The 17,605-nt window shown below is 39.9% G+C and overlaps 1 protein-coding gene across 2 annotated transcripts in view; it reads right to left on the minus strand.

The window, feature by feature from the left end:
• Positions 1–17,605, minus strand: part of TMEM67 (transmembrane protein 67) — a 49,227-nt gene that overhangs the window by 17,990 nt on the left and 13,632 nt on the right. For both annotated transcript variants that reach the window (XM_075825964.1, XM_075825965.1), the window contains 11 exons: positions 16,974–17,128; positions 16,777–16,885; positions 15,853–15,945; positions 14,591–14,656; positions 6,761–6,917; positions 6,087–6,210; positions 4,139–4,244; positions 3,650–3,706; positions 3,475–3,573; positions 2,939–3,037; positions 662–748 (listed from right to left, as the gene is read on the minus strand). In XM_075825964.1, the coding sequence (XP_075682079.1) occupies positions 662–748; positions 2,939–3,037; positions 3,475–3,573; positions 3,650–3,706; positions 4,139–4,244; positions 6,087–6,210; positions 6,761–6,917; positions 14,591–14,656; positions 15,853–15,945; positions 16,777–16,885; positions 16,974–17,128 (1,152 nt within the window). The remainder of the gene's footprint in view (positions 1–661; positions 749–2,938; positions 3,038–3,474; positions 3,574–3,649; positions 3,707–4,138; positions 4,245–6,086; positions 6,211–6,760; positions 6,918–14,590; positions 14,657–15,852; positions 15,946–16,776; positions 16,886–16,973; positions 17,129–17,605) is intronic.

Raw genomic sequence — 17,605 nt, forward strand, 5'->3', positions numbered from 1 at the left:
AACACTGGGGCACTTTTCATTTTTTTTCTGTGCCGTTATATTTGGCTCCCGATATTTAAAATAACCTCCTGAAATGTCAATGGGGCGTGTACTGGCAAGGGGGCGTGTTACTATGGCTGTGACACTGTCCAATCAGATATGGACAGTGTTACAGCAAGAACGAGGAGAGTGTGCGCGCGCTATCACTCTTCAGCTTTCAATATATGACACATTTTTTCATATATGACACATTTAACATACTCTCTTTAGTACTTATATAGCTCCACAAAGCTCCAGTTTAGTTAAAGTTTTTGTCGAATTTGCTAATGTGGATTCATTGACATTTGTACATCTACGTGACTACCTTGGCAAAAGTAGGGTTAATAGACCTGTCATATCACTTGTTTTGTCTAACATCACCATTGCCTTATGACCATTGTGAAAATGTAGAGGATTGCTTTGTTACTCACAAGATGATGTAATCTTGTACTTGATTTCCCACTTTTGTATGTTCGCAATAAAAATATATGTTTTAAAAATACAAAAACAGTGGCGCAGCCTACATTGACTATTCAGACATTTAGGCGATCCCAATTCTCTTTTTTTCCAGCATGTCTAACTATTGTACAATGTCCACTAAACAGCCATAGAGTAACAATGCTGAATAGAAAAGGTTACATACCTTCAGAGCAAAAGCACATGCTACATAAGTTATGAAGGTATTTTCATCATCAGGTAGAGGCAGAAGGACAGACACATGCTGCTGGCCCTGTAAATTCACAAATATTCACACATGAGATATATGTTTTATATAAATAAATATAATATATAATTATATATATATATGCACACACACACACACACACACACACACACACACACACACACACACACACACACACACACACACAGTGTAAATCGAAAGTAGAAATCAACCATGTATCTAGAGGAAACCTGTCAGTAATTATCTTTTTTTGTATATTGTATGTACTATTTACACTGCAGTATATACAGAGCCCCCTTTGCAAGAATTTTTTGGGCATTGTTGTATTACATCTAAAATGAAAAATAAAGCAACGTTGCAGATAGTCTTGAATGAAAATCTATGCATCCTCATGGTAACAGACTACAAATAAACCCTGGTTAGTCTGGTCTGGTCTTATAGGCAGTCACGCTTCCTTCCATCTGTCTCCACTTCTTACTAACATTCCGTATTTTAGCAAGAAGTAGGGGATATTTGGAAGACTGTACAGCTGAAGAATCACACTACACAGGGTTTGTTTGCAGTCTGTTACCATGGGGACACATAAGCCTTCACAGGAGCTGTAGATACAAAAATGAAAGGAAATTTTCAATCAATGCTATTTGCAAAGTTGCTTAATTTTTTTTATTTTATTTTAGATGCATTAAAGGGGTTTTCCAGGATTTGATCCTTAGGATAGGCCATCAATATTAGATTGGTGGGAGTCCAACTCTCAGCACCAACGCCGATCAGCTTTTTGAAAAGAACGCTCGTAAGAGCACTATAGCCTTTTTATTGTTTACCCTCAGTTTCATATGTGTTCGTACTTGTACACGCCGTTACTTTCGTAGCAGCTGCGCAATAGGCCATCGATTTTGAAATCCTGGATAACCCCTTTAAAGGGGACCCATCAGTTCACCTGACATGTCTGTCTTAGTACATACTTGTATTCCCTATGATAAAACATTGCAGAAAAATCATTTTTTTTTTTTTTAAATTCTGCATTTTTTGCAACTTGATGTTACCATTCTTCCTGTCAATGGGGTGTGTAACTACAAGTTCAGATACTTTCACCACTAGTTGGAAATGGAGACTGTGCAGGGACACAACTCAATAACCGGGGGAATGGTAACACCAAGTTGGCAATTTATTTATAAATTTCGAGGAGGAAGAGCACAGCATAGAGTTCTAAGCAAAGATGCTCCAGGATAGTTATATCTTGGGGAATACAAGTATTTACTAAAACAGACCTGTCAGGGAAGCTGACAGGTCCCATGTAATAAAGAAAAAAAATAGGTTGCGAAAATGGACATACCCTTTAAGATGTTTACTCTGGGGCAAGAAGCCTCTACCACTGCAGTGTTGCATCTGCCCATGATCAAGCATGTAATATTATTCCATGAATAAGAACGAGCGAATAGTTTGAAACGCGTCGGGTCTATGCATCCACCCCTCTGTGCTTGCTACAATTTTTAAACTATTTTCAATAAAGTGGAAAATATTTCCTTTTAAACCCAGAGCTGGATCGAGATATTTTTTCATTCTAAATGTTTGCTTAGCGTCTGCTCAGGACTGGACTACTTGGTCGAGCACCTTTTATATGTAGATAAAGAAGCAAAAGGCACGGCGCCACATAGTGCAGGTCAATCAGACTAAAAATAAATGTAGAACGTAGTTAATATGCTCACCACGTAGTAGTAGGTAAAGGCAATATATAACTCCACTGTGCTGCTGCCAGGATCCAAAACCGGTGAAAACGAATGGTCACCGCTAATTGAAGCAAACGAAGGAAGAAAAAAGGAGGATCCTATAGGGCGCTGCTGCGTGGTTGTGGTGGAAAGTCAATGAAAAAATAGAAGATATATAATAATTATATAATAATTATTTATTGAACAATAGATGGCTACGCGTTTCAACACTGAACTAGTGTCTTCCTCAGGCCATATGGCCTGAGGAAGACACTAGTTCAGTGTTGAAACGCGTAGCCATCTATTGTTCAATAAATAATTATTATATAATTATTATATATCTTCTATTTTTTCATTGACTTTCCACCACAACCACGCAGCAGCGCCCTATAGGATCCTCCTTTTTTCTTCCTTCGTTTGCTTTTATATGTAGAGCAACTGCAAAAAGCAGCATTATTCTACATGGGAATAAGCGACACTTTATTACCCGGAAAAAAAAAAACAGTCATTAAAAAAACCAAACACTTACTTTGAATAACAGCAGCCAGTAAAATCCAGTTCCCACAGTCACAGCAAAGAACACATTGGCCAAAACACCGGCATATAAAATCAGAAACTGAATAACAGTCTGAAAATGAAAATGAAGCTATGTTTAAAGTGGAAATAAAAGTAAACCTATATAAAATGAATATTTATTTGAAAATGGCAGTGCACACAGCTCAATATTTTCCTACGGACTACAGATGTCAAGTAATAAAAGTTATATGCAATATGTAAAAACTTTTAACACTTAAGATGTCCAGCGCAATGGACCCAAGATGTTAATAGGGACCGTCCCCTTTAAGTGTTCTACTTTCTACATATATTGTATAGTACATAGTGCACTAGACATTATGTAATGCTCAAGAAAACCAATTACTATGAAAAGTACGTCATGCTAAAAAAAGGGTCTCTTCAGTCGAGTGCCTAACTTTTGCTGGTATTATACCGAACGTATACTGTAATAGAAAGTTTACTAAGATTCCAGATTACAAAACCAAACTAATAATTTTTTATCTATATTACCTGCAAGTCAATCACTTGACTACCAATTCTCCTTTTCCAGGCAGCTGTTTTTAGAAGGGACCACAACACAGCCAGACCACCCAGCACCCCCAATGCCACCTGCGAAATTAGGGACAATTATATTATGTCTCAAAAGAATGAAAGACGCTCAAGCAAGTAATAACCGATCACTTACATTTGTCTGGACGAGAGAGTCTGACTGATTCATTTCATACTGCACTGAAAATGAAACCTGGAACAAAAATAACATCATGTAAATTAGGATCTAAGGCTTTGTTCTCTAAGCTGAGCTCTCCAGTGCTTGAAACTACAACCCCCAGTATGTCAGCTGTCAGGGCATGCTGGGAGCTGTTACACATGATGAATATGACAGATCTGTCTGGATTAATCATATAATTGCATCTATCAAGTGAGTGTTGTATTCCATCACTTTTTTGCATTGGTCACCACGTTTTTTTTTTTTTTTGCTTGCTTCGGACCTTGGAGTGCTGTACAAACATGTGTGAACAGAGACTTATTTGGAAGAGTTATAAATATGTTCAGGGAGGGAAAAGCATTCCAATTAACCAATCACCATATCAAAGTCTCAAAGTATCTTGTGATTTCAATAATGCCTATCATATTCCCCATTAGGATGCATTTAGACGTGACATGCTATCTGTACCTGTACAATCTGGTTGTCTGGGTTTTGTATTTGTACATCTGCATATTCTACAATCATCAGTGGAGGGTAGATTGTTCCTCTTTGGGTTCCGGGTACAAGGCTAATACTAAGAAAGATAAATTTAGTTCTTAAAATAATGTATTTAAAATCCGGTATTACCAGCAGTTCAAGATAGAGTCTTATGCATCATTCAGACTTGTGTGTCACCACCTGTAATAATCCTATTGTGCTCTACGTACAAATGCTGTATTATGCACTGTGTTTCTTCCTAAAACAGTGCTTCTATGGGGAATACATTGTATAAGGCCTTGGCCACATCAGCATTGGAGCCTCCGTTAGGGGTCTCCATCGCAGATCCGGCCGAGATTACCATAAGCAATAGTGCAGCATGCTGCGCTATTGTTTCCGGTACAACCAGAGCCCCCGACAGAATCCATTAAAGTCAATGGGTTCCGTTGGCCGCTAGTGATGTCCGTGGTGCAACAGAACAGTATTTTCCTTGTTCTGTTCCTCTGAAGGAGCAGAACAGCGGAAAGCCCCGACACAGGTGTGAACATAGCCTAACACGGCATCCGATAGGAACATGCTCTGTATTGAAACATTTTAGTGTGCGAAAAACATTAACTCAAAATATTGTAGCTGTGAAAACCTCCATAGCATGACATTGACTCTGTATTCTGCACCTACTCCATCATTTAGAGAGTATAGAGTAAACACATGAAAGTGTGTATGAGACCTTATGCTGGTCTCATTTACCAAACGCATCTAATAACTACAAGATACACACCGGCATTTGTATCATTCAAAATCAGTGCTGCTGCCTGGCTCAGGGGTGGGATCACACTACAGCATCTGCCAGTGCCCTCAGCATCCATTGCGGGCGGCATCGGGCACACACACTTCGCTGACATCTACAGAGAGGATCTTTTAGAACGTAGCTTCAGAGACTGCTCAGAACCTCTGATCTGGAGATGATGTCATGGGAGAGACGAGTGCAGCCGAAAATTGCCGAAGTACTGTCTGTATAAGCAGAGAGTACTTCGGAAGATCAATGGGAGCGGAGGATAACAGGAAGAAAATTGTATACACTGGAAAAGAGACCGGTATATGGATTTTACATGACAACGGTCCACACCTGAGTTGCTTAATGGTGGAATACTAGTTAGCAATGGGGACAGAGAGGTATATTTACTGGTTGCAATGCAAGAAGTGGGTAATATAATATATTATGAAGTTATAGATCAATCCCCACTTCAAATAAACATTTAGTTACTCACGCTGAAAAAGACTTGCCTGTGCTCCAGCAGTTATTATGTGCGGTCATTCTGTTGTAGGTTCAGCTGTTTGACCTCTTTTAGCTTCAGTTTCTGGCTGACACTACCAGTAGCTCTCATCAGGCTGCTTTTTTCTGTCACAGTAAAGGTGACACATAATATAGCTGCCAGCTGTCCGTCAAATGAGCGTTCAGTCATCTCCCCCAATCTCGGGCAAGCGTGCATATTTATTTCAATGGGTAGAGGGGAAGAAGTTGCTACGAGACACCTCTGGCAGAAACTTATCTTCCATTGGAACAAAGGTTCGAGCATGTTTAAATCAAACACGCCTGCTTCTTCTTTCACCTCGACATTTGCCCTAGGACTGTTGGGTTGTGCCCATGCACATTAGTTCATAGGTCAATCCCGCTGAAATTGGCGACTGCAGTCAACTTTGATCTAAAGTGTTTGGCCAGCTTCACCCAAAGGGTCTTTCCCTCCCTCTCTCAGGTCTTCCTCGCAAACAACCCCCTATCCCTTTCACCGTCTAGAGGCATTAACTACTGACTCTATGACAGTAATTGGAAACATGGACTTAAACACGACATGCTCAGTATTATTGAAACAGCAAATTTCACTGCATGCAGGTTACAGATACACATTTTATTATTTTGAGAAAACACTTATCCGGTTACCTGATCGTTATTTTGCTGGCAATTCGGATTACACGTGGCAAGCTGGTTAATGTGTTTTCTTGCCCACTCAGTGAGTCAACCAAGAATATGCGACGTGTCAGGATCCAACTGTTGATGTTGTTTCCTTGGAAGTGAAAATAGAACAAAGTTACAAACAGTCAGAAGAGATAGATTCATATTGCTACAAGGAACCAGCTCTAAAAACAGTGTATGCAATACATAATGGAATTTTTAAGGGGTTTTCCAGTTCTAAAGAATTCATGGCCTATCCTCAGGATAGGACATTAATATCTGATCTGTCAGGGTTCAACTCCAGGCTACCCCGCCGATCAGCTGTTTTTAATCGGACGCAACGCTCATAAGAGTGCTGCTTCCCCTTCATTCCTTATCTGCTCTAACTGAGAATCGCCAACACACTTGTAGCGGCGGTTCACATTATTACAGCCTTCTTCCATTCACCTCGTACCAGAAGGCTGTAATACTGTGAACCGCCGCTACAACTTACAGTACGAGCAGGTTGAAATGAAATGGAAGCAGCGCTCGTAAGAGCTCCACAGCCCCCCATGGTCGGCGGGGTAGCCTGGAGTTGGACTCTGACCAATCTGATATTGATGGCCTATCCTGAGAATAGGCATTTCATTTCTTAGGACTGGAAAACCCCTTTAAGGACTCACCTATATTGATCAACTGGTCATTGTGCTGCAGGTTTAGGTTTAAGACAGGCACAGGCCAGACGTTCTGCTGTCCATCACTCCCCCCGTAGGTTAGAAACACATCAAAGAACACGGGTTCAGGATGATCATGCAGAAGCTTGGAAATTGACAATTCACACTGCGTAAAGGTGAGTAAATGTGTTTATATTAATATAGTTCATGAGCAAATTGCGGTACTTCTGTTCCTTTTCTTGCACTTAAAAACCTTTATTTAGATAACATCATCTCATTTATATCTTAAAGAGGCTCTGTCACCAGATTATAAGTGCCCTATCTCCTACATAATGTGATCGGCGCTGTAATGTAGATAACACCGTTTTTTATTTTGAAAAACAATCATTTTTGAGAAAGTTATGAGCAATTTTATATTTTTTGCTAATGACTTTCTTAATGCCCAACTGGGCGGTTTTTAACTTTTGACCAAGTGGGCGTTGTAAAGAGGAGTGTATGACGCTGACTTCAGTATAGTCCAACACAAACTTTACCGAAGTGTCGGGATTGTGAATAGACATCACATCCTGGCTGGAGGTGGTGTCTATTCACTGTCAAGACACTTCAGTAAAGTTAATGTGGGTGTATGTGACAGCACAGCGTGATCTCGCTAGATCACGCTGTGCTGAGTATGAATGGAGAAAAGTGTATGACGCTGATTGGTCACTGATTGGTCAGCGTCATACACTCCTCTTAACAATGCCCACTTGGTCAAAAGTTTAAAAAACGCCCAGTTGGGCATTAAGAAAGTAATTCGTATAACTCTAAAATTGCTCATAACTTCCTCAAAAATTATTGTTTTTCAAAATAAAAAACAGTGTTATCTACATTACAGCGTCGATCAGATTATGTAGGCACTTATAATGTGGTGACAGAGCCTCTTTAAATCAATGTATTTTTCCAACATTTCCTTATTAATACTAGTATCGGTCACTAAAGATGCACAAAGCATGGCCATAAAGATGTTGTTTGAAGATTAGATTTTTATTGAAATTTTCAAAACACAATTATGGTAACATAGAGGTATTACAATAGAAAAAAAATCATACCATAATCCAACATTAATAGAAAGGGCAGCATCTGATTTCAAGTACTGACCATACATTAAATTGGATAAACAACCAAAGAGGAAGGATCAGGATAATGGGCAGTGAAGGGAGGGGAGCAGGAGGTACAGATGTTTGGTTGCTATAATCATGAAAATGCAGGATTGAAGGATTGTCTGTCTGAGATAGAGAAGGTGTTTATATGTGCAATGATTGGAAACCATGATTATCACTTCTTTACAAGGAGACGTAGAGGATTTCCAAGCTTTGGCAATCAGCAGGAGGCTTGTGTATGGGCACTTCAGTGATTTTCGAAAGGAGGTGAAAGATATAATTCCAGAAAGGAGATAATAGGGGACAGCCCCAAAAAATATGATAAATAGTACCCACTGGGCCACAGAGGCGCCAGCACAGATCCGACGAGCGGGGATATATTCCAGCCAATTTGGAAGGCATGTAATACCACCTCATTAAAACTTTATGGAATACTTCCAGAAGATTCATACATAATGAGTCCATTTAAGTGCCGTTGCCCATTGGTCAGGGGAGAAATTTGTTAAGGTCTCTTTCCCAATTTAAAAAATGAGCCCGCTTGGAAATCTCCACATCCTCATTTAAAATTTCATATATTTGATTGGTATGGTTCAGATCTCCCTTCTTAGAATCAGAAAGGTGCTTACAGATGAATATTGGTAATTGGATTTCGGTTACAGATGAGATATCTAAATAAGTCTTTATCTGAACATATTTATATACATCACTTACAGAAATATGGAACCTAGCCACTAAGTCCGAGAACAGTCTAATGCAACTCCCATTAAATAAATCTGAGACATTTTGGAGACCATTCTCAGACCAAGTCTTGATGCCCAAGTTAGGAATCAGCAGTTCCAGTATACCCACAGCGATTGGAAGGGGGCTACTCACAGAGAAATTGGAGGTATTTGAAAGTAGGGAAAGCCACCCCTGTAGGGAGACTTTTACAGAAGGAATATCGGGAAGAGGTAGACTCCGCTTTAACCCCTTAGCGCACCAGGACGTACCGGTACGTCCTGCATTGAAGTGCTTTAAGGCACAGGGACGTACCGGTGCGTCCTGGCTAAAAACTGTCACCCTGTCAAAGGACAAGGTGACAGAACTGTGCCGTCAACTGTTTATGACAGTTGATCGGCACAGTAAGACGGCAGGGGACCATTCACAGCGGTCTCCTGCCGGCGATCGCTGTGATTGGTCAGTCAAAGCAGACTGACCAATCACAGCTCTATGACGTGTGTATGTGATGACGCTGGCTCAGAAGCTGAGCCAGCGTTATCACCGCCGGGAATCAGCTGCCCGACGCCCCTCTGCAACGGCCAGGACCGGAGCTAGGCTCCGATCCGGCCGATTAACCCCTTCGATGCATCGATAAACGTGATCGATGCATCGAAGTGGCTTGTAGCCCTGTCGGCAACCACGATGGTTGCCACGGGCGCGGGTGTCAGCTGTTTGTCACAGCTGACATCGTGCCCTAACGGCCAGGACCGGAGCAAGGCTCCGATCCGGCCGATTAACCCCTTAGATGCAGCTATCGCTGCATCTAAGTGATTAGATCGTACCCTATGGTTGCTAATAACAATAGTGTTCTGATGGTTGCTATGGCAACCATAGCCTAACAATCGCTTCCTAGTACGGAAGCCTATTAGGCCCCGCCGGGAGGCGAAGCCTAATAGGCTTGCTGTCAGTGAATAGCTGACAGCTCTAATACACTGCACTATGTAGGTAGTGCAGTGTATTAGAATAGCGATCAGGGCTTCATGCCTTCAAGTTCCCTAGTGGGACAAAAGTAAAAGTTAAAACAAGTTAATAAAAATGTTGTAAAAAAGTAAAAAAAAAATAAGTTTCATGTTAAAAAACACTACAACAGCCTTTTTTCCTATAATAAGTCTTTTATTATAGGAAAAACCAAAAAACATAAATAAAAGTACACATATGTGGTATCCCCGCGTCCGTAACGACCCAAACTATAAAAATATCACGCTATTTTACCCGTACGGTGAACACCGTAAAAAAATTAAATAAAAAACTATTCCAGAATCGCTTTTTGTTAGTCACTACCCCTTGCAAAACAGAATAAAAAAAGGGATCTAAAAATTGCATGTACCCCAAAATTATACCATTAAAAAACGCAGCCCGTCCCGCAAAAAACAAGCCCTCCCGCAGCTTTTTTGACGGAAAAATAAAAATGTTATGGCTCTCAGAATCTGGTGACACCAAAAATAAATTATTTGAAACAAAAGTGATTTTATCGTGCAGACGCTGCAAAACTTAAGAAAAACTATATATATATGGTATCGCCGTAATCATACCGACCCGCAGAATAAAGTAAAATTGTCATTCATAGCGCATGGCGAACGCCGTAAAAAAAATAATAATAAAAATCATCAGAATTGCAGGTTTTTGGTCACCCGGCTTGCCAAAAAAATTTTATACAAAGTGATCAAAAAATCGCATGTACCCCAAAATGGTGCCAATGAGATCTACAGATTGTCCCGCAACAAATAAGCCCTCACCCAGCTCCAGGGAAAAAAAATAAAGACGTTTTGGCTCTCAGAATATGGCGATGCAAAATGTGCAGAGTGTCCAAAAGCGGATAATATCGGGCGCCATTTATCAGTGCAACACCGGCCACGTCTGCGGATTATTATTTATTTACCGCATTATTATACTCTCTTATTATACCCCTGATGTTCTCCGCACAGATTACACATGCCCCCACATCATAAACTGAAATACCAGCAATACCCCAAACAAAACAACTAGCGAGCAAAATCCACGCTCCAAAAGCCAAATGGTGCGCCCTGCAGCGTGCCCATGCAGCAGTGTACGTCCACATATATGGCATCGCCATACCCGGGAGAACCCGCTTAACAGTTTGAGGTATTTGTCTTCAGTGGCACGAACTGGGCACAAAATATTGTGCACTAAAATGGCACATACCTGTGGAAATTTGCAATTTTCACTTTGCACCATCCACTGAGCATTCATTTCTAATAGAAAAAAAAAAAACCTGTGTGGTCAAAATGCTCACTACACCCGTTAATAAAATGCCTTCAGGGGTGCAGTTTCCAAAATGGGGGTCACTACTTGGGGGTTTGTTTTACTATTTGACCCCAGAGCCCTGCCGTTGTGGGCTAATGCTGCGAAAATCACCAAAATTGGTCTCACATGCGCCTTTCACTCCTAAGCCGTCATATGTCCAGGCAAATGATAAATGCCTTGAGGGGTGTAGTTTACCAAATGGGGTCACTTTTGCCGGGTTTGCAGTATTTTGGCCCCTCAGTGGCTTTTCAAATGTGACATGGGGCCGCAAACCATTCCAGCAAAACTTGAGCTCCAAAAGTCAAATGGCGATCCGTCCTTTCTAACTTCCGCCATGTGTCCAAACAGCAGTTTATTACCACATATGGGGTATTGCTGTGCTCAGAAGAGTTTGCTTTACAAATATTGGGGTGTGTTTTCTCCTTTATCTGTTGTAAAAATGAAAAAATCTGAGCTAAAACGACATTTTATTAGAAAAAATTTAGATTTTCAATTTCACGGCATAATTCCCATAGATTCAGCAAAAACCGTGTAGGGTCCAAATGCTAACTATACCCCAAGAAAAATTCCTTGAGGGGTGTAGTTTCCAAAATGGGGTCACTTTTGGGGAGTTTCCACTGTTATGATCCCTCCAGGGCTCTGCAGCAAACACGACATGGCACCGAAAACCATTCCAGCAAAATCTGCGCTCCAAAATCCAAATGGCCCTCGTTCCCTTCTGAGCCCCGCTGTGGGTCCAAACAGCAGTTTATTACCACATATGGGGTATTGCTGTGCTCAGAAGAGTTTGCTTTACAAATATTGGGGTGTTTTTTCTCCTTTATCTGTTGTAAAAATGAAAAAATCTGAGCTAAAACTACATTTTATTAGAAAAAATTTAGATTTTCAATTTCACGGCATAATTCCCATAGATTCAGCAAAAACCGTGTAGGGTCAAAATGCTAACTATACCCCAAGAAAAATTCCTTGAGGGGTGTAGTTTCCAAAATGGGGTCACTTTTGGGGAGTTTCCACTGTTATGGTCCCTCCAGGGCTTTGCAAACACGACATGGCACCGAAAACCATTCCAGCAAAATCTGCGCTCCAAAATCCAAATGGCCCTAGTTCCCTTCTGAGCCCTGCCGTGGGTCCAAACAGCAGTTTATTACCACATATGGGGTATTGCCGTAATCGGGAGACATTGCTTTACAAATGTTGGGGTGCTTTTTCTCCTTTATTCCTTGTAAAAACGAAAACATCGTATGTTTTTTCAGAAAAAAAGTAGATTTTCATTTTCACAGACAAGTTCCAATAAATTTAGCAAAAAACCTGTGGGCTAAAAATGCTAACTATACCCCTAGAAAAATTCCTTCAGGGGTGTAGTTTCCAAAATCGGGTCACTTTTGGGGGGTTTCCGTTGTTTTGGCACCACAAGACCTCTTCAAACCTGACATGGTGCCTAAAATATATTCTAATAAAATAGAGGCCCCAAAATCCACCAGGTGCTCCTTTGCTTCTGAGGCCGGTGTTTCGGTCCTTTACCGCACTAGGACCACATGTGGGATATTTCTAAAAATTGCAGAATCTGGGCAATAAATATTGAGTTACATTTCTCGGGTAAAACCTTCTGTGTTACAGAAAAAACTGTATTACAAATGAATTTAGTAAAAAAAAATTGAAATTTGTAAATTTCACCTCTACTTTGCTTTATTTCTTGTGAAATGCCTAAAGGGTTCAAATAATTTCTGAATGCTGTTTTGAGTACTTTAAGGGGTGCAGTTTTTAAAATGGGGTGTTTTATAGGGGGTTTCTAATATATAAGGCCCTCAAAGCCACTTCAGAACTGAACTGGTCCCTGAAAAAATAGCCTTTTGAAATTTTCTTGAAAATATGATAAATTGCTGCTAAAGTTATAAGCCTTGTAACGTCCTAGAAAAATAAAAGCACGTTCAAAAAACAATGCAAACATAAAGTAGACATATAGGAAATGTTAACTAGTAACTATTTTGTGTGGTATAACTATCTGTTTTACAAGCAGATACATTACAATTTAGAAAAATGCAGATTTTTGCAAATTTTCTCTAAATTTTGGTGTTTTTTACAAATAAATATTGAATTTAACGACAAAATTTTTTCAGTATCATAAAGTCCAATGTGTCACGAGAAAACAATCTCAGAATCGCTTGGCTAGGTAAAAGCATTCCGGAGTTATTACAACATAAAGTAACACATGTCAGATTTGAAAAAATAGGCTGTGTCCTTAAGGCCAAAACAGGCTGTGTCCTTAAGGGGTTAATGGACATGCCAACAAAATACTGTGAAAGGAATGGCATCCAATGAGGTGCTGTTCAAGTAAGGGCCAACTAGAATCCGGAAATTGGGATGCCATAAAGATGTTGTTGACAGAATATGCTGTAAATTGAATGTCTGTCTGCTACTATACTGTCCTAATACACAATACAATCAGGTTGGGAGATGCCTCCCAAGTATAAGACAAGGTCTCCATTTTGCTAGTACAGTAAAATTCCAATTATCTGACATCAGTAGGGCTGGATAGGTGCTAGATTATCGTATTTTCTGGATTAATCACATTGTCAAATAAAAATAAGCCAAAATAAAAAAGATGCTACTATATATAGTATCTTTTTTTCTCCAAAGGGTAAGTTCACACCAGTAAATGCAGCGGATTTTCCACAACGGATTTTGTTGCGGAAAATCCGCAGCATGATACAGTAACAGTGGAGTGGATGAGATTTGAACAAATCTCATCCACAGGCTGCGTAAATGATAAGCGGAAAAAACACTTTGAAATTGACCTGCGTTGCGGGTTTTTTAAACCACATCATATGAATTTTATTTGCGTTAACGGGAGTTAATTCAATGGGGAGGTAGAACCCGCAACAAATAGCAGATGTTACGACTTTTGCAATGGAAAAGCTGTGATTCCACCGCAAAAATCACAACTCAGAAAAAAAAATAATCATAAATTTACCCAGAATTCTGTGCTTCTTTGTCCATGCTAGCCTCCTGGGATGACGTTTCATCCCATGTGACAGCTGTAGCCAATCACAGGCTGCAGACGTCATATGGGATGAAACATCATTCCAGGAGGCCGACCTGAAGGACGGCAGAGGGATGCGTCGCCATGGCTATGTAAGTATGGAACTTTTTTTTTTTTTATATGCAGTTTTTCACAGCGGACATTCCGGCTGAAAAACTGCACCACAATTTGGTGAGGTTTTCTTGTCCGAAATTCCCTGCGGCGCCCAGGGCGGATACGCTGTTTGTTTGCGGAAATAGCCAAAGAGAGTTGGTTATTATGTCTCAGTCTCCTACTTCTGTTATGCCTAATTCACATGGAGTTTTTTGACAGGCAGAAAAAATCAGCCTTAAAATTCCTGAAGGATGTTTGAGGCAGATTTTTAATTGCCAGCGTTTTAGGACGTTTTTGTTTTTTTCCATTTTTTTCAGGGCGATTTGAGACGTTTTTTACTGCTGAAAATCACTGCCAAAAAACTCTGTGTGAACTGAACCTAAAACTCCACAACATATTGCAGTACAGTGCCGGATAATTACATTTTCTGGGTTATTGGATGCCAGAATATAGGGATTTCACTGTTCAGGACCTATATTCCTTCTAACTGATAAGCACTGTAATTGTAATGCTAGTATAACTACAGTATCATAAAATTCTTACATTTTGCTTATATGTTGTTCCGAAAATAAATGCAGCATCCAAGCGTTTGGCAATGTCAGGACAAAGCTGCAAAGAAAGAAGATAGAATTAACATACAACCATTTACCAGGTTTCACTACCAGAAAATAAAATGTATTTTTTTCTATTCAAATATTACATATTTTTTTAATTATTTAATGTAAAGACACAACAGTTATTATATTATTTATCTACTGATTATCCAATCAGTAATGATAACACTACTCAACAATAAATTCCAGCAAAATATATGATACACTATTTAAAAACTTAAAGTGATACTCAACCCATATGCATCTCCTAAACACCTAGAAATGTATTTAAAAAAACAAACAAAGTAGAAAGTAAGAACAGATCGAACGTCTACAATACACAAAGGGGCTAATTTGTCAGCAGTGCTACGCCAGTTTTCTGGCATAGAAAAGACGCAGAAGGGTCAAAAAGTATTTTCCACATTTTTTTTGTGGAAAGGGACGTGGCCTCGGGAAAGGGGCGAGTCCACCCAGACCCAACAAATTTATTATAATTTACACCAGAAAACTGGCAAAAATTATAGTGAAATTTACCTAAGCTTCTAGCCCGTGTAGATGTCCCTCTATGGGGCGTAGCAAGGTAGAGGCCCATGCTGGGCCCCTACCTTGACCCGCCATGATTAGACTACCTCCACCCCCCATTGGACATTAAAAAAAATTAATTATACTCAACACATTGCTTCTCTTCTCCCCTCTGCCTCATCAATACAACGCTGCTCATACAACGTAGTGACGCCGAGCAACATCATGACATTGTATGCAAAGCAAGCACTGATGATATTGAAGTGCTGCGTGGCATGTAAGGCCCTGACGCTAACGGAGCCTCCGTTGTAGATCCGGTCAAAAATGCAGGACATATTAGTGCAGCAATTATAAACATTAAAATACCTATTTTGAACCGCACCTATCTCCAGAACAAGAATGATTGGAGAGGTGGCTGTGGATGTGCGCATCTCTCTCCATACATTTCTGTGATAGTCGGGGAAACAGCAGTGTGCAGCAACCTCTCAATTCATTCTCCATCTGAACGCCCACAGCTGCCTCACCAGGTGGGACGGCGACACCCGTTCCAGACATAGGTGACCCCTTTTCTGGAGATATGTGCGGGTCTCAGCGATCGGAAACCACATCTATCAAATATTTATTGCAAAAACTGTGAATATGCCATAAATGTCTGAATTGGAGATAACCCTTTAAAGTTTGTTTGTTTACCTGTAAAAGGCCTCCATTTAATGACCTCCATCCAATAAAATTTCCACGTACATCATATAAAGCCGCTAAAAATTTAATGTTTGTATTCCGTGCCTAGAAGACAACAAAAAGGCATACTACATATCAGTTCAGTACTTCAGGGGTGCTAATAAACATAACACAGTTTAAAATAGTAGACACACTAAACCTAAAATCTATGTTAATAAAAAAAATCCTATCCTGGATACTATCCTGTCTGCAATAAAAACAATTACATATAAAGAATTCTTCTACATGTGTCCCAGGTCATCATTCATCCCCAAAATTTAGATCAGAACTGTAAGGCAACTGGCTGCAGCAGGCGTCCTTTCCCCCTGCTCTGTCTGCAAAAGAGGCGCGGCACACTAAGCCCTGCCCTCTTAGTAAAGCCCCATCTCTGCTAGATGAGACAGATTATATAGAGTGGCGTTAACAAGAATTTTTACTTTTACCATACATTTCTAGGTTTTCTGCTCCTTTCATTACAAATGCAATATTCTGGATGCGCCTTTGTGATAACTGTGATGTAGTTTCTGCCTGTCTGGTCTAATTGATTACTGTCTAACTTTTCAACTTACTGACGCTCCGTTCACACGGCAGAATTTTTGTGGCGGATTCCGTTGCAAAATTACGCCTCTCATTCATTTCAATGGGAGGCGGATGCTTCTTTTTCCCAACAGCTGACAAAAGAAGCGTCCTGCCCGATCTTCAGGCGGATTCCGCTCAAACCTCCCATTGAAGTGAATGGGAGTAGGAATCTTCCTGCTGACAGCAGGAATAATTCTGCGGCGGAACCCGCCAAGCAAAATCCGCCGTGTGAATATAGCCTAATAAATCGGCCCCAATGTCTCCTCTCTTTGACCAGTCATACAATAGGTTTTCTAGCCAACTTTGATCTTTACACACCTGGTCATTTAACTTAAAGCTGAAGTTTTCTGGGAATGGAAAAGCTGTAAGGACCCGAGCTGCTAAACCTGGCTGGTCATCATAATACAACCATGGGATATTGGTTCTCCTGTGAAACACATTCAATTAAAATAAAATAAACAGTCACAGCATTTTGTCCTATTCAAGATAATGCAGTATAGATTTTTCTTTTGTACCAGGAAGAAATAGAATGCACAACTCCAAGTGCAGCTGTATTGGTGAATATGTATCGGAACAGACCACAGGCGTCAGCGCTCTGGGGGCTTGATGAATGCATGTTCATTACACACATGTTCCCTAATGCTTGACACGCTGTCTGGTTGGAGTACAGCTACAAGAATGGATATAAAGTGAACAACAATTAAACAAAACACATATTTGCTTTCATTGGTCCCTAACCCCTTAACGACCAAAGTGCATTGGTCCTAAATGACCAGACACTTTTTAGAGATTTTGTGTATATGGTGGTTTAACGGCTCTTACATTTTTTTTTTTGGGGCTACTGAATATATTTTTGGTATTGTTTCATGACATATAGGGCTGTTTTTTCATACCCTATTTTTTTAAGTAATATTTTTTCTCTTTTTATTTTATTAAGGGTAATTTGTACAAAAAGTCAAAAACAAAGCAAAAAAAACGTTTTTTATTTATAGCTATTCACTTTCAAAATGTGCAAATTCGTACTAAAAGAATTCTAAAAAGTGCTAAATTGTATTCCCTATTTTGTTTTAGCGGTTTTGAGATTATATATGTATATATATATATATATATATATATATATATATATATATATATATATATATGTGTA

Source organism: Rhinoderma darwinii, chromosome 5 (assembly GCF_050947455.1).
Source record: "Rhinoderma darwinii isolate aRhiDar2 chromosome 5, aRhiDar2.hap1, whole genome shotgun sequence".
NCBI classification, from domain to species: domain Eukaryota; kingdom Metazoa; phylum Chordata; class Amphibia; order Anura; family Rhinodermatidae; genus Rhinoderma; species Rhinoderma darwinii.